At 36.7% G+C, this 22,680-nt stretch overlaps 1 protein-coding gene across 4 annotated transcripts in view; it reads right to left on the reverse strand.

Annotated features, from left to right (window-relative positions):
* Positions 1 to 22,680, reverse strand: part of SBF2 (SET binding factor 2) — a gene marked incomplete at its 5' end in the record, with an annotated part of 253,439 nt that overhangs the window by 52,230 nt on the left and 178,529 nt on the right. For all 4 annotated transcript variants that reach the window (XM_084263410.1, XM_084263409.1, XM_084263407.1 and 1 more), the window contains one exon: positions 14,053 to 14,121. In XM_084263410.1, the coding sequence (XP_084119536.1) occupies positions 14,053 to 14,121 (69 nt within the window). The remainder of the gene's footprint in view (positions 1 to 14,052; positions 14,122 to 22,680) is intronic.

The raw sequence follows: 22,680 nt of genomic DNA on the forward strand, positions 1-22,680 counted from the left end.
ATATGAATACTAACCTTAAGAAGCACACTGCTACTCCTATGCTGTCAAAATCCATGGATTAAAAATACTCGGTACAAATATAAGTATTCCATGAAGTTTTCAGTGTCTATATTCTCTACCTTAGATGTGCTTATTGAGCCCATTTGACTAGGATGGAAACTAATACAAACAAAAGGGCCACAATGTTTACTGGTGTTTTCAAAAGAATTTGCTCCAAGATTCCTCCAATGTAAGTAAAACAGTAGTTCAGTGTTCTCATCAAACAATACTAAATATATAAAGCAAATCTTCACCGATCTTGACATAGGACAGGTAAACCATACTAATATTTATACTCTTTTTCTCTGTCCCAATAATTCACCTCTGCCAGACAGACTGAATGTAGGAGGCAGCAAAAGAATTTCCTACTTATAAGGGAGGATTTAAGGGCTGACAGCTTTAAAAAGACCCCAGAAAAAAAAAAAAAAAAGTAGTTCTGAATGGATAAAGTCCTTATTCCAAAACTGTCAATATGATAGCTTAAATGAGCACTGAAGTATAAATTGTAATAACCAACAGAAAATGAGTTAACGTCTGCAAAGGACAGAGAGTTCTCTTAATAGACTAACAGCACTTTCAACAATGCTCCCCTCGCAATTATGTTTGAAACAAATAAATAATTAATTCCAAGTAATGAATTACATTCTACAGTTTGTGAAACCATAAGGTAGGTTTGGAATTTGCTATGAAATTTCCCGAATTCAGGAATTATCTTTCCATTATTTCCACCTTACTGAGTAGCACTGGATAATACCTGCCTAGAATTTTTTCTGTTTCCTGATACTGAATACTTCTGACTCTGAACATTATGCTTGTTAATTTATGTAAAAAAAAGTGCACCAACTACCAGCCTCCCAGAATTACTGTGAGGTGCAGGTCTCCAACGAGCTTCACTACGACACTGGATTATTTAGACTGCATGTTTAGGGAAAAGAAAACTGCTCTGTGTTGATCACTCAAGTTGTGAACTTGGAAAAAAAAACAAAACTAGTAAAAACCAGAATTGTAAATATACCTGAGACTGCTCTTTTCTGACAGAGTTTTGCTATGTGTCTCTTGGCTATGGAAATGAAGGGGCAAACTCAACAGTACTGCTTTTTTTAAAGAAAGATAGTTTACTTCAGAAATAAACTGGATTTCTACCTCCCAATTAAAACCTGGGCTATTGGTTTGGATATTTTTGGTGAGAAGAGGAAGGAAGAAAGCTGAGGAGGTAACTGCTGAATGCAAAAAATAGCTTCCTCCTCAGCTCCTTGAGGAATCACCATGGTATGGGTTATCTGCTTGACCTCTATGAGAAAGCTATTGCAACATCTGTGAAATTACACACTGATCTTCTTTGCATACCAAAGGAGTTGACAGTACTTCCTCTCCTACACTGAGTAAGGTTCCCCCTGGAAGTTTGCAAGTGTAAGCTTACAGATCATGCAGGATATGGTGACACTGTTACTTTAAAGGGTTACATCTACAGCATCTAGTAGCTGTTTATACACACATTCAGTCAGTTACCATCTATTGTATGTCATGACTAGGTACCACTACTATAGGCAATGTGCTGCCCCCTCCCCAGGGCTGTATAAACCAAGTTCTGAACATGAATATATTCTATGACCTGGTCCTGTATTCAGATCTATGTTGTGCCCACGCAGATTCTTGGTAAGTTTAAAAAGACTTCAAAGTACCACCATAGGATCAATCTACAACGACTGACCAGCAGGAGTAAGGCTTATCTATGTATTACTTCATATCACACTGCATCTATATCAATATTCATCACAGCAGGCACTAAGTCCAACATCAGTCCAAAAAAATCAATTCAGGACACAGCTTTCCCATTTGGTCTGAAAAATAAAATTATACCCACATGAACTGTACACACAAATACAGGGAAGATCATAGAAGTGTAACATAAGAAATACAAAGCATCCATTATTATTTTTAGTTTTAATTTTTATTACTTCAGAAAAAAGATGACAGAATACTAATCAAACTTCTCCAACCTGAAAACCTCAGCAACAAAAATGAAAACCTCCACTACTTTCAGAAAGCCACCAAACGAAATTGGACTCAAGACATGTATATTTTAAAATACTCTGAAGTGTGAGCAGCAAAGCAGCTCATTACTGTTTATCTATTATTATTTCATCATGGAAAATAAAAGTAAGGCCAATTCACTTAATTCAGTGCTACCAAATCACAGACAGGTACACTGAACCAGCAGAGGGCAATAGAATTCTAGAATCTTACAAAACTGAGATGTAATTTTGGATGGAGCTTTAGTTTATTGTATACATTTTCTGAAAACTAAACATCTAACTACTCATTAGATCTAATCCCAGATTCCTGAAGATCATTTATAATTTACTATGCGTAACTTAAAACCATAGAGAATATATCAGAGATTTCTATATAGATGTATCAAGACAGACAGATACATGCTAATACAAAGATAGCTGTAACATTAAACAATCCACAATAACATACTACTTCTTTCTCCAAAAAGATAAGAAAGAGATATAGAGTACATTATAATATTTTTTAAAAAAATCTAATTTCATTATAGAGATTATCATGACTCTATTCACCAAGATCTACCTGAAGAGTTTCTGAAATTGTGACACAGGGATTTTCACTTAAATTGTCACAATAATCCTTTGGCATTAGGTGGCTCAACAGCGAGCTCTGCACCGCTGCGACTGCATTGGTGGCATCAGCTCTACCCACAAAAACAACCTCCCAGCAACATAGTTCTGGGGTAAGTAATTTGAGAAATGAAATGAAGATCCAGTTTGAAAAGAAAATTATTGTGGAGGTCATGGATGCAAGTGCATTACAGAGCAGGATACTGTAAGGAACTCTTCTGGCAAATGAGAAGATCCAGCTATGGCATAAGCAGTGCATGAGAAAGAGGAGAGCTACTGGATTTGCCTAGTAAATTCTTATTGGAAGTATTTTGAATGAATGGCAAAGAGCTGATATTGTATTCACAGGATCAGAACGGAGGTGATGAATCAGAGGAAGCAAAGAGGAGGATCCTAATAAGAATTTCAACTATTACAAAAGATAAAGAAGCAGAAAGTGGATAAAATACATCTAAATCCACGGATGCAGATGAAAAAAAGAGTAGCAGGTATGAACTTGAATTACAGGCCAATTCTTTGGCCACATCCAGTTTACACTGTTGATGAGCGAGGTGGACATTTTTTTGTCTGGAATGGCAACACAGAAATTCACACAAAAGCAGGCAATATACAAAAATATATTAGCAACTTATCTCCCTCACTAACCATAAGCATTTGCTCTCTTCTGGAAACAAAACAATGCTGCTCCAATCACAAGAGATAACAATGTTTATGAGGAAAGGCTGAGGGACCTGGGGTCTGTTCAGCCTGGAGAAGAGAAGGCTGAGAGGAGATCTGATATGTGTATAAATCGCTGAAGGGTACGTGTCAAGAGGATGGGGCCAGTCTCTTCACTGGTGTCAAATGATAGGACGAAGGGAAACGGACATAAACTGGAACATAGGAAGTTCCACTTCAACATGAGGAAAATTTTCTTTACTGTGAGGGTGATGGAGCACTGGAACCAGCTGCCCAGAGAGTTTGTGGAGACTCCTTCTCTGGAGGGTTTCCAAACCTGCCCGGGTGTGTTCCTGTGTGACGTGCCCTAGGTGAACATGCTTGGCAGGGGGTTGGACTAGATGATGTCTAGAGGTCCTTCCCAACCTTCACTTTATGGTCAGAAGTTTTAAGAGAAATTTTAATTAAACCACCAGAAGTTTTTTCATGGTGAAAATGCTGCATACTATGATCCCTCCCAGAAATATCAACAATGTAGAGAGATGGACTATAATTTAAAACTGTCACAGTCGCACCAGAGTTCTGTGTCATTGCTAGAAAATTAGTTCAAGTACAAATTATGTAATCCTGTGCTTGTGGGAATACAATGGAAAGGTTTCTGTTTATTCCGGGAGATAGTAGATCAGTTCCTCAGTTACAAAACTAAACATTTACTACAACATTTATCTTTAATTTTTATTTTAATTTTTTTTTTTTTTACCCTCCCAACCAAGGACTTCCTCCCACAAACCACGAAGGAAAGGAACTGGGGATTACAAAGTTCTTTTCAATGCTTCTCCTGATGTTATCATTCCGGGAATGCAAGCTTCTTCAACAGAGCAAAGTTACTACGGTAATTCATTTCCAAAATTCCTTGTAAAGACACATGTTAAAAAAATTCTCGTTGGTCTCTCCCACTAACGTGCTAAACTGTCACACTATACTTCCCCCATTTACTTCTTCCAAGTTGTTTTTCATGTAAAAATAGTTTTGGAAGCGAGATATGCTTTACCTACAAAGACACATTCAAAACTAAAGTATACTAATTAAAATCTTAAGGATCGAAGATGATATTTTGGCATCTGTGTTCACAAGTGATACTTGTAAAACCACTCAATCATATCTAACAAGAATCTTTGGATTCCTCTTTTGACTTAAAAAGTACATTTGCTTTTACAAAAATCATTTACTGAACTATAATCTTTATGTGAAAGGAGCTTATGATAGATGTAATAAAAACCACTGACTGGGAAAAGGTTTGGAAATATTGACAGAAATTTGACCATCCCCATAATATTCTCTTCCATGACAGTACTCGTATTCATAAACACTTGCCAAGTAACCACACATTATCCTCTCAAAATTCAATAAAGCATTGCTTTTATGTCATGTCTATAAAAGCCTCAGCCATAGTTAACCTACTGGTGGACAGAATCACCAACAATAATGATGAGTACTACTGCTCCACACCTTCCCTGCAGTGCCTCAAACTGCCTGAATTCAGTATTACACCTAAGTTCAAATTCATATTGTAAGCTCCTGAGAATAAGGATCTTCATCTTTGTGTACTTCTGCATGAAAGAAAGACCAGCAGTTCTGGCCTGCAATTAGGGCTTCTGGATTTCTCCAGTAATGCAAATGATGCTAATATATACACTTGATAATATTGTAAAATACCCTTAATCAATGTTTTCGTTGTCAACCTAAGTATGTAAAATCTCTGAATAAAGAATTGTTGAACAAGATGATATATGGAAAAGCAATTTACATATTACATTATTTCAAAATCTAGTGTATATAGAAAACATACTGCACAGTGATTTAAGACACAGTAGTGTCCAGAAGTCTAGAAACTGGCATCAATCTAAAGGACAAACATATATTTTTTGCTTTCAAAATATTAATCGCCTGGAAGGATTACCACCCGACCCTACCCCTGCAAAAACAGGGCACCCATATCATGTCCTTTTACACTTTTCACCAACATTACCACTCACCCTTTCCTAACAACTGGTATCTGGAGTTGAAACATCACGATCTCTGCCAACACACAGAAGCATTAGGGCTCCAACAGAGAAGGAACAACAAAATCCAATGGTGAAAGCTCATACGTATTCTTTTGACTTACTACTTCAATTGCAGTACTGCAGAAAAACCTTTCTGCTCTCCTATGTGATGTCCTTAGATACACAGTTGTTTGTTTTAGAAGAGCTTTGTAAAAGGTAGGAAGCACTTCAAGTCTGCCTACATATATTTTCTGTTGTGGTTCAGCTTCTTCCATACTATTCAGTGTATGATACAGACATGTTTTTGCTGCTTTTTAAGCAGGCAATATAAGCATAGTATTTAAAATAATTTTATTTAGTACTATTTCAGTCACAAAAGTATTTCCATAGACTAAGATAGTATCAGAACTAGCAAAACAGAGATAAAAGAAGAAAATTAATGGAAGCTGAAAAAATTTCTTGCCAAGACAATAAAGAAAGTCTTTCTGGATGGTTTCCTAAATTGAAGCCAGCAATTCAGGAGTGGAGAATTTTAAAGTCAGTGTGATTTCATCCCAAGCACATTAGAGTCAGTCTAAAACATCTAGAAGGAAATACAGTAACTAGATTTAAGACTGAAAATATTTCAGTGTAGAACACTAATGCATTACAGAAAGTGTTTCTATCTTTACCGAAGGCTAATATTAATGTTTATGAGAATTACTTGGGCCCATCACAGCTATGCAGAAGTACAAGTTAAGAATGAAAATTCACGTTAAACACAAAACACCCCACAAATTTTGCCTTTCAAAATTAATTGTATCATCTACTAACTTTACATAATTCCCTGGTAGTTACACAAATTCTAAAATAACGACTAATATATTGTTATTTGTGAAAAAGTCACAGAGATAATGCTAGTACCAAATTGTCCACTGGTTTCACAAGAGTTGGACCAATATTCTACTTATTTCAGCTGCTGATAACTGTAAAATTTGCTTGATAAAGACATAAGAATGGAATCATCTCTTCAGCCATCATCAGAGATTTCCACACCAGCCTGTCATGAGGTAGCTTGTCTGTGACTTTGGAGCTGATGCTATGCAACAGAGGGCACATTTCAAATTACGATGCTCCTGTTACCTAATTTACCTTGGACTGGGTCTCTCTTGGAAAAGCATTTGGTGGCAATACTTAAAATATGATAAACTATGAATTTTGCTAGTACTGCTGCTTGAATCGGCAAAGATAGCCCTTATCCTTATAATTGGGATTCCCTCCCACCCCTATCAGGCTCTGGAGTAGAGAGATCATTTATTTAGGTATTTCAAGGAGTAAAGGCTTTTTTCCATTGAACGCCTGTCAGAACTGTTACTGGAACTTGGTAATTAATTTCCACTAGGATTAATTAATTTCACTTTATTATTATGCTATGCAAAAGAGAAAATATATTTTACTGTGAAGAACTTTAGAATCATTTATATTGGTGTCTTAACATTCTAGTTCCACATTTTATCATTAACTTCAACCTTTTTACCTTAAATCACAATTTTGTTCTTACCCTGAAGAATATTAAAGAACACTTCAAGTTAAACAAACCCCATTTACAACAAACACAGAGTAATGTATTTTTTACCTCAAAAAATGCTACCAGGATAACTCCTAAGATAACTTGAATAACTGTTCCATACCATATTAAAAAGATATGTTAGAAAATTTTAATAATCTTTCAAAAACACTAAATAAACCAATTCTCCTATTTTTTGTAGTTCTATTTCCTTCTCAACGGAGAAGGATATAGGTGTATGGAGTACAAAGGCAAAATAGGCAGACGTGCAAATGAAGAGCCAAAGGCTAGCATACCAAAAGGATTTCAGTTAACACTAGTCTGCAAAATATTTCTCTGATGTTTGAATACAAGCTCTCAAATAAAATTAGCTGCAGCATCCAACTGAAATTTTATTCATAATTTAATGGCTTATTACAAAATGATGAGAAATGCTTCCTCCCATCCCTCCCAAGAATTACATCGTTTAGGCACAAACACATCTATGAAGAAGTCTGCAATGCATCTCACTGTATTACACTAAATGACAAATGCCAATTTTAATCTAATACCTCCAATCTCTGAGATGGTTTACTGCATTTGGGTTATCTCTGATGAAACCAGATCAGCAATATCAGAATGTACATGAATTCTTTAAAACAAACAACTGACTCAAAAACCTAAACTAAATACTTGGCGATTCTGAAAAAGAACACTGCAATTTAAAGAAATGCTCATCTCTAAAACATGGAAGTCAATTCATCATTACTAGGCAGAAGAGACTGGACTTTCAAAGCAGTATATTTTTATTATGTGACTTCCTTTATACAAAGAAAGGTGATCAGAACTGTCACTTCAAGCCAAAAAGCAGGATAGCTACCCTGAATTTTAGAAGAGCAAACTTTGATCTCTTCCGCAACCTAATGGGAGCTATCCCGTGGGCTACGCTGTTAGAAGGTAAGGGAGCCTGTGAGAGCTGGGTAGCATTCAAACAGCGCTTCTTCCAAGCACAGAACCGGTGCATCCCTTTGAGCAAGAAATTGGTAAAGACACAGAAGACCTGTGTGGATGAGCAGGGAGCTAATGAGTAAACTCAAAGGGAAGCAGAAGGTCTATCAATTGTGGAAGAAGGGTCTGAGCACCTGGGAAGAATATGGGAATATTGTCAGGGCCTGTAGGGATGTGACTAGGAAGGCTAATGCCCACTTGGAATGGAAACTGGCAAGGGACATAAAGGATAATAAAAAGGGGTTTTTTAGATATGTGAATAATAAGAGGATGACCAGGGATAAGGTGAGTCCCTTGCTGAACGAGGCGGGTGTCCTGGTAACGGGTGATGCTGAGAAGGTGGAGATACTGAATGCCTTCTTTGCTTTGGTCTTCACTCCAAAGGCCCATTGGGACCCACGGCCACTGGAAGAAAGTAAGAGAGTTTGGGAAATGAAGAGCTTCCCTCTGGTTGAGGTGGGGGTGGTCCAGGAGTGTCTCAAAGGGATTAACACACATAAATCCATGGGCCTGGATGGGATGCATCCACATGTCCCGAGGGAGCTGGTGGAAGTGATTGCTGAGCAGCTCGCTATCATCTTCAATAGGTCTTGGAGAACAGGAGAAGTGCCCGAAGACTGGAGGATAGCCAATGTCACCCCGGTCTTAAAAAAGGGCAAGAAGGAGGATCCCAGCAACTATAGGCCAGTCAGCCTCACTGCTGTCCCTGGAAAGGCGATGGAACAGCTTGTTCTGGATGCCACCTCCAAGCAGTTGGAAGAGAAGAAGGTCATGTGGAGTAGTCAGCATGGCTTCACCAAGGGGAGATCGTGCCCGACCAATCTCATAGCCTTCTATCATCTCATCACCCGCTGGGTAGATGGAGGGAGAGCAGTGGATGTCATCTACCTTGACTTCAGCAAGGCTTTCGATACTGTCTCCCATGACATCCTGATAGCAAAGCTGAGAGAGCATGGGATAGATGAGTGGACAGTGAGGTGGGTTGAGAACTAGCTGTCGGACTGAGCTCAGAGAGTGGTGATCAGTGGAGCAGAATCTGACTGGAGACCTGTGACTAGCGGTGTTCCCCGCTATTAATGTTATTAATGTTTATAAACAACTTAAGTATGGGATGCAGGGTTAAATGGCCAGCCCCTTTTCAGTGGTCTGTGGAGACAGGACAAGGGGCAATGGCTGCAAGTTGGAGCACAGGAAGTTCCGCACCAACATGTGGAAGAACTTTTTCACAGTGAGGGTGACAGAGCCCTGGCACAGGCTGCCCAGGGAGGTGGTGGAGTCTCCATCTCTGGAGATATTCAAGACCCGTCTGGACGCCTCTCTGTGCAATATGAGCTGGGGAGCTGCTTTGGCCGGGGGGTTGGACCCAATGATCTCTCGAGGTCGCTTCCAATCCCTATGATTCTATGATTCTGAGTGCCAAATAACAAAAATTTGCAAGAGCACTGCTATCTACTATGTAATGTAGTAGAATAATTTATATGAGGTAGAATATCCTTACAAAAGTATGGGAACACAGATGTAAACATAAATATTTTGAAAAAAATCCCAAATGGGAGAAAATTGTTTTATAACCTGCACATTCAGATTCTGCACTGATTGAGAAATGCAAGAAAGAATGTTTGATAGGGCTACCAAGAACCACCTTAGCTTAGGGTGATGGAAAAGTGGACTCTGACCATGACTTGGCATAGAACAGCAGGGAGGAAGAGAGATTTTGCTCCCTCTGCCTGTTGTCCAGCGGACAGGCTGAAACTGGTGCCTGCCATTGCTCATTCCTCTTGCTGCATACTAAACCTTCAAGAAATGCAGTGTAGTCTACACAACATCCTGCCATGTTGGCAAAGAGAAGTAATGGAAACAGAGTATCCAAACCCTGTGAATTTGACAATGTCAATAATACGATCATCAAACTGTTTTCCTTGATGAGTTGTTAAAATGAAAACATGACTGAAATACGTCTTTTTCATCTTGTCTTCCCCCGTGTAGAAAAAGGCCCATTTTACACAGTACAAGGGAATACTACATTTCCACTTTATACAATGAAAAAAAATGACTGCATACCAAATAAGCATGGGTCATCAGTACCAAAAAAACATGGAAAAATTCTTTTATCTTCATGTATAAATACATTTTATTTATATTGTTTCCATTTTAAACAAAATTCCAACAGTATTACTAATGGTAAACTAAAACCTTTTCCTAACCCAGAAGCAAAAGACGTGTTTGTTTTTGTGACATTAACAGTACGCACCAAAGTCCACTGTCACTGATGAGTCACATTTTGCTAACAGCTCACGTCCAATACTTAAAATTTTCAAAAAGCATTGTATTTTTTTCTAGAAAAATTCAATTATTTCTCCAGGCCACAAATATGCAACCAGTACTGACTTCCTGTCTATGAATTTAATCCCACCAGCTATGAGTTAGAGTACGATCAAATCTTGCCAAGACCATTTCACCAGAAATTCTGAAATTTCACCAGACATCCCATGAGCTGATAGCCTCTTGTATGCAGGGTGATGTTTCTGGTTATTTTATTTAGATCTATGCAGAAATACCCTAGATATTTCTAGTCTTCACATAACTGAAGACTTTAGGAGATAGACAAGACCTATTTGACCATGCAAGCTTGTTACTTTCTATCCAATTTTTGTTTCCCCAAGAATATTTTAAAATACCTCAAGGCTAGAGAATTGACTGCTTTGTGAGAAGACCATCCAAAAATCTTACCAACATCACCTCTAGCAGTATGTTTCTCTTAGTACACAGTTTCTTGTTTCATCTGCTGGATTCACATGAAAACACATCTTTCTCATTATTTATACACCTCAAACATTTGGTGTGTGCACTATGTGTGGCCGCGTACAATAACACTGTTTAAGAAGAAGAGGTATTTGTTTCAATAGTGCTTTGCTTTGTATCAGGTGAATAAAAGGAATAGCACTTTCACAGACTGTGATGTGTAACTTCTTTTAGTATTTCACTTGAAGCAACAAGAATTACATTAACAACAAAATTTCGTGATATGAAATTCCACCATAATTCCCATCAAAATTCTACAGCAAACTTAGATGGTAAAATTTACATTTGACTGATAGAAATCTACATCATGTTTAGATTTACTACATGTTTGCTCACTGATAACTCGATTTGGAATACCACTTGCTCAGTAATACCAAAGCACGCACCCTATTAGACTGGGAAAGCACAAAGTCAGGCTCACAGCAGAGGTAAGACAGTTTTGCATAGTGAAGCAACAGTACTGGAATACCTGTGCTCTGCCTGCACGTGTGTGTGTAAACTGCACTGTATATGGTATTTAAATAAAATTGACAAGCAGCTCAGCAGAAAAGGCCATGACATAGTTTGACAGTGCAAACATACCAGTTTTCCTGAAGGTATTTTAATAAAAAACAAATAATCCTCCAAATGACCTTAATTTAAGTTTGCACATTCCTCTGGATTTATCAGAGACAGAACAGCAATACGCTGTGTTGAGCAGCAAAACTTCAACCATTCCATCTAAGATTTAGGTAAAGGGAAACCCAGTGAAAAGAGAACTTAGAATAAACTGTTAACACATTAGATAGCAGAAAGCTCAAGGGAGAAAAGTAAAGCAGCAGATTTGTTATTAATTCTCCCCAAAACAGGGGAAGAGGAACATTAGTCTAGTGTAACTCTAGAACAGGAATCCCTCTCAAGGGTTATAGAGATGTTAATGGTACGGAAAAATGACACACATTTTTCTTAATTTAAGAATACTGATACAGAACACTGTTCCTACACAGGTTCATGCCAGGTAGAATATACTCCTCTTAGTCCTGAATACAATTAGAAAAACCTCTAGAGAAGCTGAAAAAAGCTCCAAAAAGTTCCATTTTTAATCAAATTCCAAACAGATTGTTAAACTGTTAATCTTAAATTTAACTCATCAGTGCAAAGTTTGTCTACTGATCTTATGTTCTGAACAACACATCAGTTTGTGTTTAGTATGAATAGTTTTATACCAAAATAAGTACCTTTGCCAAAGAATTGTATCTAATGGGACATACCAAAGGGGGTCATCACTGAACCTGAGGATTAGATCTGGGAAAAACAAAATTCTTTTTCTATTATGCATTAACAGCTGGCTTTTGCAAGTTAACAGTCAGGTTATTTTAATTTTTAATTCAGGTCTGGAATATCTAAAAAAAAAATAAATTAAAAAATCGTGCTTCTTACATCCAAGGACTCAGTTTCCTGAGTGTATAGCTTTATAGTTAAATAGTATGTATGGGATGAGATTATTACACAAAAGATTTCTGGGAACCTTTTGTGAGAGAACTGGTGTGAGATCTCTGTACTCCTATGAAAAATCCAAGTGTATAGAAGAATTTACCTCAAAATATTCTGTATTCAATATAGCTTTTTGGTCTCCTTGATTGTGAACTTATTTTAACACTACTCCATACACAAAAAGGTTTTTACTTTTTTTTTCTTTGCTATTTCCCCCCCTACTTGATCAAACTTTACCAAATGAGGAATCCAACTAAACTGCTGCAAGTTCCCAAAATACTCTCTGTACGTCCCAAGGCAAAAAGTTATGTGGACTTTCTTGGCCATTTTAATTAAAGCAACTAAAAATCAAGAAATAAACCAGAACTAATTCAGTCTTTCTTCATGATACAGGATTAATGCAATAGCAATAACAAAATGGGGAAATGGTAAAACCTCTATAAATTCATTAGTTCTTTGTCCAAATTAGGTATTAGTGGCAGCAACAAATCACAAACACTACTCATGATTCTGCTACTCAGGAACTCAAAAGAAATGGAATAGAAAAAGATAAACTTGTAAAGATGGAAGAAAGTTCATTTGCTGGGATTGAAAAATTTAATGTCTCACCATGCTATCTTATACAAGAGAATGAAAATATTCTGTAGACTCTTTCTAGAAAGCAGTCTTGCAGTACTGTGTACAGCTCTAAAATAAAGCCCATTTAAACTTTTTCCAATTTCAAATTATTTTGAAATAATACTGCTTTATGCTCTCTCTATATAGTAAATACTAACTTAAATAAGGTATTTCAAGAAACTACCCATGCATATGACTTTGCCAGAATTACTCTTGTCTAGCAGATGTTTCTGTGTTCTATGACCAGTGAAGTTCCACAGTTTTTTATTCTAAAAAGTTCACCAGAGAATTTATTCCTAGTTTAAAGAAACGAGAAATTGTTCAATTAGAAAGTATGGTTTAAATTAAAAAAACCCTGATTGGTTTCTCAGCTTTTGTTTCAGAAATTTTAGGTTCTATTCAGATAAAATAGGAAACTCTTTGCATTTTCTTTATGGGTAGTCATAGCTCATTCACCATATGTAGGGTAGAAAGTTATATTTTTCTTCATTTCTATCACGGTTTAATGTCTGGCTAGACTGTCACAGTAAGTTTTATTTTGCAGCATCATGATGTACCAATTAGCAATGATTAAACACTCATTTCCCAACCTGACCTAACCAGTAGTAGTGAAAAAACTACTGTATTGGCACACTAAAATAACTAAATCCAGACTGCAAAGTTCTGCTTTTGAAATAATTGCTTACAGAATTTGTGTTATTTTCTGTATTTCATTTTATTACTATCAAACACTATGCAAAATAGAAAAGAGAAAAAAAAAATCAATACCACAAGGAATTGAAAAGAAATATACAGCTAAAACAAGCCATTCATAATATTCTCCAAAGCTAACGACGACACAGACCAAAAACTTAGCATGTACTTTCTGGCCAATACTTAACATGCCAAATTAAACAAAAAAGTACTCCAATAAACAGGTTTTAACAATAACATGGGAGATTATTATTTTCATTTTAGTGATTAGTTATAATTCAATGATAATTCTCTAATCTATCATATAAGCCTGCATTTAGTTCAGGGTAAACTTATGATCATCATCGTCACCCAACGTCAAGAAGTGTAATTCTGGAGCAATATCCGTAATAGCCTATTAAAAGACAGCAATCTATTGACAGCAATCAATTTTAGAATGAACCTTCCTACCCCACCATGTATCTCCTGTCATTACTTTTTCCATTTTAGCAATGTACATAATGTAAAAAAACCAACTGCAATACAGGAGTGATTCTCAATGAAAACTTACCCTATAAAAAGCAGTCGTCAGGGGTAGCAATGCTGCAGCAATGCTGTATTCTTCTGAAGACGAACAATCCTTCAAGAAAAACATACAAAGAAAATAAGCAAAACCATTTTCAATGTTATGCATTATATTTCATTTCTGTCTTATGGAGTCCATCTGATGTCCTTCCTACACACAATGCAATTATTGATCAGTTGATATCATGCAAGAATAAAACGCATTTATATGTATGTATGTGTGTGTACATATATGTATCTTCCCTTGGTTCTGCCAGGCAGGTATATTGCTATCATTCTTCTCACTTCAGGAAATAGTAGGTTCTCACTCTCATGTCTGAAATACAATTTCACCAACATCGTTGGCATATAAAGAGGAAGTATTCCTTCTTCAGGAAATATTAAAAAGGTAGTTTGCTTCCATTTGTGTCAACAGAAAATCTAACTAAAAATGGAAGTGATATGATCACCAAAGAATGTACTTTCAAAAAGTTTACATAAAGAAATTGACATTTACTTAATAAGAAATAGACTCCTCCACAGTCTCTAAAACGTTTGGCACAAGGTTAAATTTAAAAGAAGATGAGAATCCATTCTCTTCACAGTCTCAGAATGCCTCATTCAATAGTTGAGTGTGCCATTTGTGTGTCTCTAGGCTGAAAAGAGTATGCCAAAGTAAATCAACTAGTAATCGCACTGATGAAAGTAGTGATTTTATTACGGAAGTCTTTTAAAAGAAACCAGCATTGGAATGTAACAATATTTAAAAACCAAACAAACTACTTGAATTTTTAAGACCTTTTTTAACAATATAGAACAAAAAATACTCAAAAAGAGTTAAAAAATCCCCCCCTTTTTTTTTAGTGACTAGATTTTTTTCCCCATGAGCTCTTTTTGCCAACACTGAAAAACACAATAATGCTCACAGTTCTACCAGACAAATGTTTCAGCACTGTGCCCCTGGATGATGAATGGCAAAACAAGATTTCCATTTGAACAATTAATTTCAATGTTTTTAATGATCAGTCTTACAACAGACACCCTTCAACTCCGACCACACTCCTACTAACTATCTATAACATCTGACCAAACTCCAAAATTGAAATATCTCAAGCATTCCTCTGCTAGACTTTTTATTTTTGTCTTCATCTCATCTCATAGTTCTCTAAAACACAGCAACTTGCAAAAACTCAGCACCAGCCAACTGTGATAGCAGAAATATAAAATCTGCATTACAGAAACAATGATATTAAGGATCAGTTATTTGGATTCATGTCACTGTTCTTTCTTAAATGGCTGCTGGATAATTATGGACTGAAGGTTTAAAACAACAGACCAAAAAATCTCATCACAAGACTATTTTGGTTTTCATTATTTAAAGGTCCATTTAATCTTTTTTGATTTTCCAATAACAAATACTTCATATCCCATTATTTTAATCAAGCTCATCTAAAAGGAATACCAATACTCATACACAGTTAAATAATGCGGCATTTAGGAATCTACTTACATATGTACCTTGAAAAGGTGTACAAGTTCATAGATCTGAAACTTCTGCAGAGAGCTACTGAGGGTTTTACCATGTCTAACTCTCATGAATGCATGTATGCTAACTGTGCTTGGAAAACAGGTGTGCAAGTGCTTACACTTCATAACACATTCCAATCTGGTAGAGGAAAATGGTAAAAACAGCGGGCACTGAGAAACTCAATAAATGTTTTAATGATGCCTTTCAGTATATGACGTGTATAATACCCCCAAACTATAAGACGTCAGACATAGCCTCATCTGCTTTTCATGTCCAATTTCTATATTATTTCCTATTGTTCTCTGTACCCTCAACCTCCATTTGGAGTTTAGCACACCTATTTGTAGTTTAATATAAAGGCATTATAAATATTGTTAGTACTTTTCATTTAATCAGAAAACTTCCCATTTAAAGTGAGACTTTACAACCTCGAGGAATGCTCAACACTTTTCAAAGAAATATATATCTTACTTCTGTACATGCTTATTTATAGCCAGGTATAAAATGATCCATCTTCATTGTTTCAAGGTATCTGCTTAATCCCTTAGCTCAAATTATTTGTAAGAGCTTTGGCTTTTACCCAAAATATACATAAAAATATCTTTATAAAAACTGAGCAATGTATCTTCACCTAGAGAGCATTCAATATTCCAAGAGCTAACATATGTCTCAAAGATATATATCAACACCACATAAACAACACAGTAGATTATTTTTCCATTCCTTCTTGCAAGTATGAAATTCTCCACATATTCTATGTCAGCACTACCCCCTGGACTTGTAGCATGGAAGTATTATAGAGATAATATTTTTTCTTCTCCAGCATACGAAAAGAAATGTAAACTTATCTCAATTAGGAATAAAGTACACTGCTGTTTTAACAATAGTAAAATTAATAACCACTGTTTTGTAGCTGCAAGACAGAATCATATAATCACAGAATGGTTTGGGTTGCAAGGGACCTCAAAGTTCATCTAGTCCCAACCCCCTGCCATGGACAGGGACGCCCTCCACTAGCCCAGGTAGCCCAAAGCCCCATCCAACCTGGCCTCGAGCACTGCCAGGGAGGGGGCTTCTGAAATCTTAGCTTCTCAATTTTACAGACAAACCAAAGAACTGGAAGTATCATATATGTGTTATATGCAATTAATTTCGAATCCTGAAACAAAGCAATCCAGCTGCCTTACATAACTATGTCTGTACCAATTGCGATAAATATCTCTTACTACTGCTACAGAAGTAAATCAAATCAAAATAATTGAAGTTGTTCCCCCTAATTTGGCTAGTCCTGTGCAGAGCCAGGAGTTGGACTCAATGATCCTTATGGGTCCCTTCCGACTCAGGAGGTTTTGTGATTCTATGAAAGAAATCTGGGGAACAAAAATTATTCTTAACAAATGGGTTTCCTAAAAAAGACGTCTTACGACAGTGAAATACAGACTTCTACCACGCCAAGCACAGAGTACTGCCTTGAATCCACGCCTGAGTGAGAGAAGAACTGGCACATTATGCTGGCCATACTGATCTTATATTCACATAGCTGCTGAACTCTGTAGCAGATTGGAAGCATCACAGAAATTCATGTACATTTAAAATGGTTTTGCTAAACTGAACTGACATTAATAATAAAACAAGAATGTTTTTCCTTATATTGCATTTTCTTACATTTGATCATACATGTGGTTTATGATCTGCTCAGTTTAAGTACGCAGCAAAACTCTGGTGGTTAGATAATGCCATTACATTGTAGCACTGACAGCTAGGAAGCTACAGATTCTGACCACTTGGATGGAGATATGGGACTGATAGCACCTTGGGAGGCACCAATGGCTTTTCAAATCTGGTAAGTGGCTTAGACTTTTGGTACTGGAGAGGAGAGGCAACCTGCCTCCTCACTCCTGACTTCAGAACAGTTACTGACTTGAACTTTTGTTTGGGAAAACAAAGTATTTTATGTCATCAATAAGTTGAGATGACCTCCACAAGCTGATCCTAGGAATGAACAGCTAAGAAAAGCCACCCCAGGTAAAGGCTCCTCCTTGATCTGCTACTGAAGGTGCAGGCCCAGATTCAAGAAAGCCCTGAAGCACACTTCGATGTCGCTACAAGAGCAAGCCGAAGTCTGTGAAACACAGTGCCAGTTAAGCACAAGTTTACATACGTTCCTGAACAGGCTGCATTAAGTAACTACTGATGCTAAGGAATTTCTGCTTTCTCTTTGTCACCTGACATCCAGCTCAGAGAGCTATATTAAATATCTGAGAGCAGTGAGAGAGCTATTTTCTTTTTAAATCCATCTTGATAGTCTCTCTCATTAATTGCTAGCTGATACAGTACGTTTCCTGTGTTAAGCCACATTCCACTTTGGGCAGTAAGCTTTTCAAACAGACACCACATTTTTAATCTACAGAAATCAGAGTATGCTGAAAACTTGGGACGAAATTTTGCTTTAAACTCAACAGCACTATAAATAATGGAATTACCTGCAGGCCAGGCTATCGCACAGAATTAATGTAACATGCAGAAAGTGCATTCCAACTGAAAAGCTAAACACAGCAGCAGCTCTTGATCCACACATTGTTGGCAGCACAGTACAACACATGTATGCTTTATTAAAAATACTGATAACAGAACCCTTAAGGCTGCATTGACCCTCTTAAAAAGTATTGAATGCCGTCAATTTTCATGAAGACTGAGCGCATTCATCACCATGCAGGACTAAGTTCATAATGAATTAAGAAAAAGATGCCAGAAAATTGAGAGTCCTATGTGTTTTTAAAGCACCAACACAAAAATTGTTAAGTCAGCATGCGTAACTTAACTTAAACTCTGTGCTTTACATTGGCTACATATGACAGGTGAAACATTGGTTCCAAATTCAACAGATTATTTCAGTGATGCCAGGATTTAATCCTTATTGTCACAGATATATCACATGCACAGTGTTTTACTGAATCACAGAATTTTTATTGTTGATGCAGTTTATATTTTGGAAAGGTGAAGTGCCAAATCTAACATATGAGACTTTTTTTTGGTCTGAGGTAGTAAGAGAATTGAGCAGTCCAGTTTAGAAAAAACTGATACGTAATTCAAAACTATAATTGAATGTCAAGAAGCTGATTTTAGAAAAAAGGTTCATTTTTTGTTAGGTTAGCAGAATAAGGTTTATGTATCAATATATAATTACAATATTAATATATTGTAATTATTAAATTAATATACAACAATGCAACGGAACAGTAGATTTTATTTAAAAAACTCAATTTTTTTACTAAAAAACCCCAAGGCTATTCCATATTAATTGATGCTAGTGCCAATGTCCTTTATATTCAATCTCAGCAGAGGTAAAAATCCAAGTAAATAAATCATCACTTTCACAATATACTGATTATATCTAGTATAACCATATGCTGCCTTGAAAGAAAGGTGAAAAAAACATAGTCCTATTTGTCCTTTCCAATGTAACTTTAAAAAGTATTGAAACTACAAGCTTCTCCACACAGATAAAGCCATCAGCAGCACTAATAGTCAAAATTGCACAGTTTGCTGGAATAAATGACAGTATGACACTAATTGCTTACATTAACTATTACTAACAGCATATAATTAACTTCACAACAAAGTCTGGAATCTTCTTATTGAAATCCTAAGCAATTTTTTTTTTTTTCAGTGCAAATTAACAGAGTTCATTTCTCTCTAACGTTCATATACAGTTTTGCCTAGTGAAGTTAGCATCACTGCAAGCTGCTGCTCTGCTTTCTAACAAAGTTTTCTTTTCTTATCATCAAAGGTGAAATCAAACCTTATCAAGACATCTACAATTCTGTTAAATGCAACTCTTCTGGGACTTGAGAAATAGGATGGAAGACAGACATACCTAGGAAGTACGTGTCTAGCTGTCCATCTATCTACTTTTACATCAACAGAACTAGAAGACGACACTCAAAACTGAAGATATTGCTTGTGTGATTCTCATTACTTTTAAAACTTCTCCTTTTGATAAGGATACAGTGTTTAAAAAATTTTAACTCACAAACCACCTCTTCCTTCATAAATTACTCTAGCACATTTTACACGTTACCCATTAACACAAACTTTTAATTTTTGTTCTACTTAAACATTGTTGTGGTGATTTTCAGTTGATAAGAGCAAAACCATACACATGTTGTTTCCAGGTTTAACATTGATCAGAATCACACTGTGGGCTTCCGAGGAGCAACTTCTCAGATTGCTACCTCATTACTATCTGACAGTTGTAATTCAACATAAAGTCCAGATCAGACTTCACCTGTGCTCTGAAATATTCTTTATCCTCTACAGCCATTACATTCGTGCAAGTGCCAATGCAGAAGACACGCACTCAACCCAGAAAAATCCTTAGTAATTTGTTTTGACTTTTTATGGTCTTTCTGCCTGACTAGTAGTCTTCATAATGACCATTTCAGTAAGGAACAAATCATGTCCACAACAGGTTGCAAAATGCTATAAGGCCTGTTATTCCAGGTAGCAGGAGATCCAATTCCATTTTAGAAGGTATTTACTTCCTGGAGAGTTTCACATTTGTCTTTACCTGTCCCTGAATTCTCACAGGTTTGTCTGTCCTTGAAACATAGCAGTATAAGGGACAGAGTTAAATTGATGAAATTTAGATGGAATGACACAAACACATAATGTTAACTAATTTTTAAATTTCCTTTTGCTTTACTCTGCATGTTCACAAATTAACAAATGCAGCACTTTTTCTCTATCCAGTTCCAGTGTACTTCTGATCTCACAGCAAGCCAAAACAAGAAACATTCTACTCAGAAGAGCTGTCAAGTCCCCTCACTCCCTGCATTCTCAATAAATACATTTCTATCTAGGGTTGAGATTAGGCATTTCCTCCTCCTCATAACAAATTAGGTTTAGGAAATCTGGAACCTCAATTTTTATGTGCATAAATTACAAATTCTTCACTGTACCCCAAAAGCATAAAAAACATTTAACTTTTTTCAAGTTACTGATAAACACAAGAATGCCATCCCTTGCGTCTAAGCACATCTGAGTTTCTTTAACAGAAATGCCATGCATGTTTCTGAATACTGTCATGAGGCCCATGGCAATAAAGTTCAACATACTCAGGCTGTAATCTTCTCCCAAGGAAATGGTTGGGATGCCAAGATGCCTTTTGACTTTTATTTCACAGCAGGGCTTCATTCACAGTGACTCTGTCCAAACCTTAAACTACACCAGCTGTGATACAAGGTCCTGCACAGTAATTTGTAAAAAGTATTTGACAAACAACATTCAGATGATAGAATGCATTGCAATTCATGACAAAAGAGTGATCAATATCCATTAACAACTCAGTTGGAAAAAGGCAATTAACTCATATCCAGTAACTGCAATGTACTCCTAAAGTCCTGGTAGACCAAAGCACTTATGCAGCGACTACAAAACATAAATACGGGATACTCTGCAAACCACTTTACAGACAGCCTCGCTAATTGAGTTAAGGAACAACAGGAAAATGCTTGAAATATGAGAACTACTATAAAAACAGATAATGGGACTATACTGGAATATCGCATCCATTAGCGAATCAGGTCACAGTACACAGCACACATACTTATGCATTCTAGCCTTTATTTGATGCACAGCAGCGTCATCTCAAAACTGTCAAACATGAAAGAATACATTAATCTGTCTTAATTTTACTCTTCTACAAGTTTCATGCAATCTTCTAATTTCATAATAAAAATGCATCACATTAGTGTACACTCTATAAATTTTTTACAATCTAACAGAAAATAACAGTTTTTTAAAATAGCAGATTTCTATGGATACATAAAGCTTTTCACTGAAAAATCAGTTTTTCACTTCACAAAAACATTTAGATAGTAGTGGAATTTTCCATCTATCTTCTGAAATGCAAAGAGTTAGTTCTTAGCTCAAATCAATTACCAAAAAATTCTGGGTCAGGTTCACTGTGGAGAAATTGAACAAACAATGGCTGATGAAATGTAACTTGGAAGTAGGGCTTACTGAGAATTTTCCACTCAATAGCATGTGATAGCAAAATAATTTTTTATTTATGTCAAGAACCCTCACTGACATCATCTTAGAAAACTGAATGTCTAAAACCCAAAGTTCTCTTCAGAGAATTTATCTCTTGTAGATACCCTGTCAATTACAACTGATTTTATGGGGAACAGAAATGAAACCTTGGGCAAAACCTCAAAGGCAAGGAACAAATTTGGGGGATCTACAGGCTGGACTGCAAGGAGCAAGTCCTCATAGAAGGCATTTCCAGAGGCATGAAGAACAAGAAAGTGATTGAGAACAGAAAGAACTGGCTGACCAAGGGAAAAATAGGTCAACCTCCAGGATGAAATAACAAACTCCGTAGCTGAGGAAAGAGCAGCACATCTCATTTACCTTGGTTTTAACAGTGCTTTTGACCTAGGGTCCTTTGGTATCCTTGTAGGCAAGCTGGGGAGATACGGTCTAGATGAAAGAGTGGAAAACTGATTGCACCATCAGATGCAAAAGGCAGGGATCAACGGTTGCAAGTTTATCAGGCATATATATTATATATGCACGCACACACACATACACACTCCCAAATACATCTTAGGGTTCTGGCAGGTGCCCCTGGGAACTGCAGTACATGTTTGAATGGATGTAACGCTGCCTGAGGGAGGCGTGTTTTCACAAACTGCCAAAAGTGGAGTCTCTTCTCAATACACTTTTGACATCTTATTGCTGCAGAGCTTCATTTTTTCTTCACCAACCTTGATAGTACTGAGCAGCTTTGCTACAGTTTTGGCAGAGGCACCAGTTAGTCTGTACAGCTGCACCACAGGACAACAAGAATGACAATGACCAGCTGCTTCTGGTAGAAGTTTTCTTGGATCAGCTTTGTTGGTGCAGCTCCATTTCTGGATTCATGAAACAAGTGTCAGCTGCTGGAAGAGGATATTTCTGGGATGACCTGCAATGGCTGCAGAATTTCAAGGATGACAAAGAGGGGTTTTGTGGGTTTTCTTGAGGTAATTCTGCTTATTATAAGGTTGTGAATCATGAATTGAGCCAGCAAGGGCTTTTCCATGCTTAGACAAAAGTGAT

Source organism: Gallinula chloropus (assembly GCF_964237585.1).
Source record: "Gallinula chloropus genome assembly, chromosome: 4".
In the NCBI taxonomy this organism is placed as follows: domain Eukaryota; kingdom Metazoa; phylum Chordata; class Aves; order Gruiformes; family Rallidae; genus Gallinula; species Gallinula chloropus.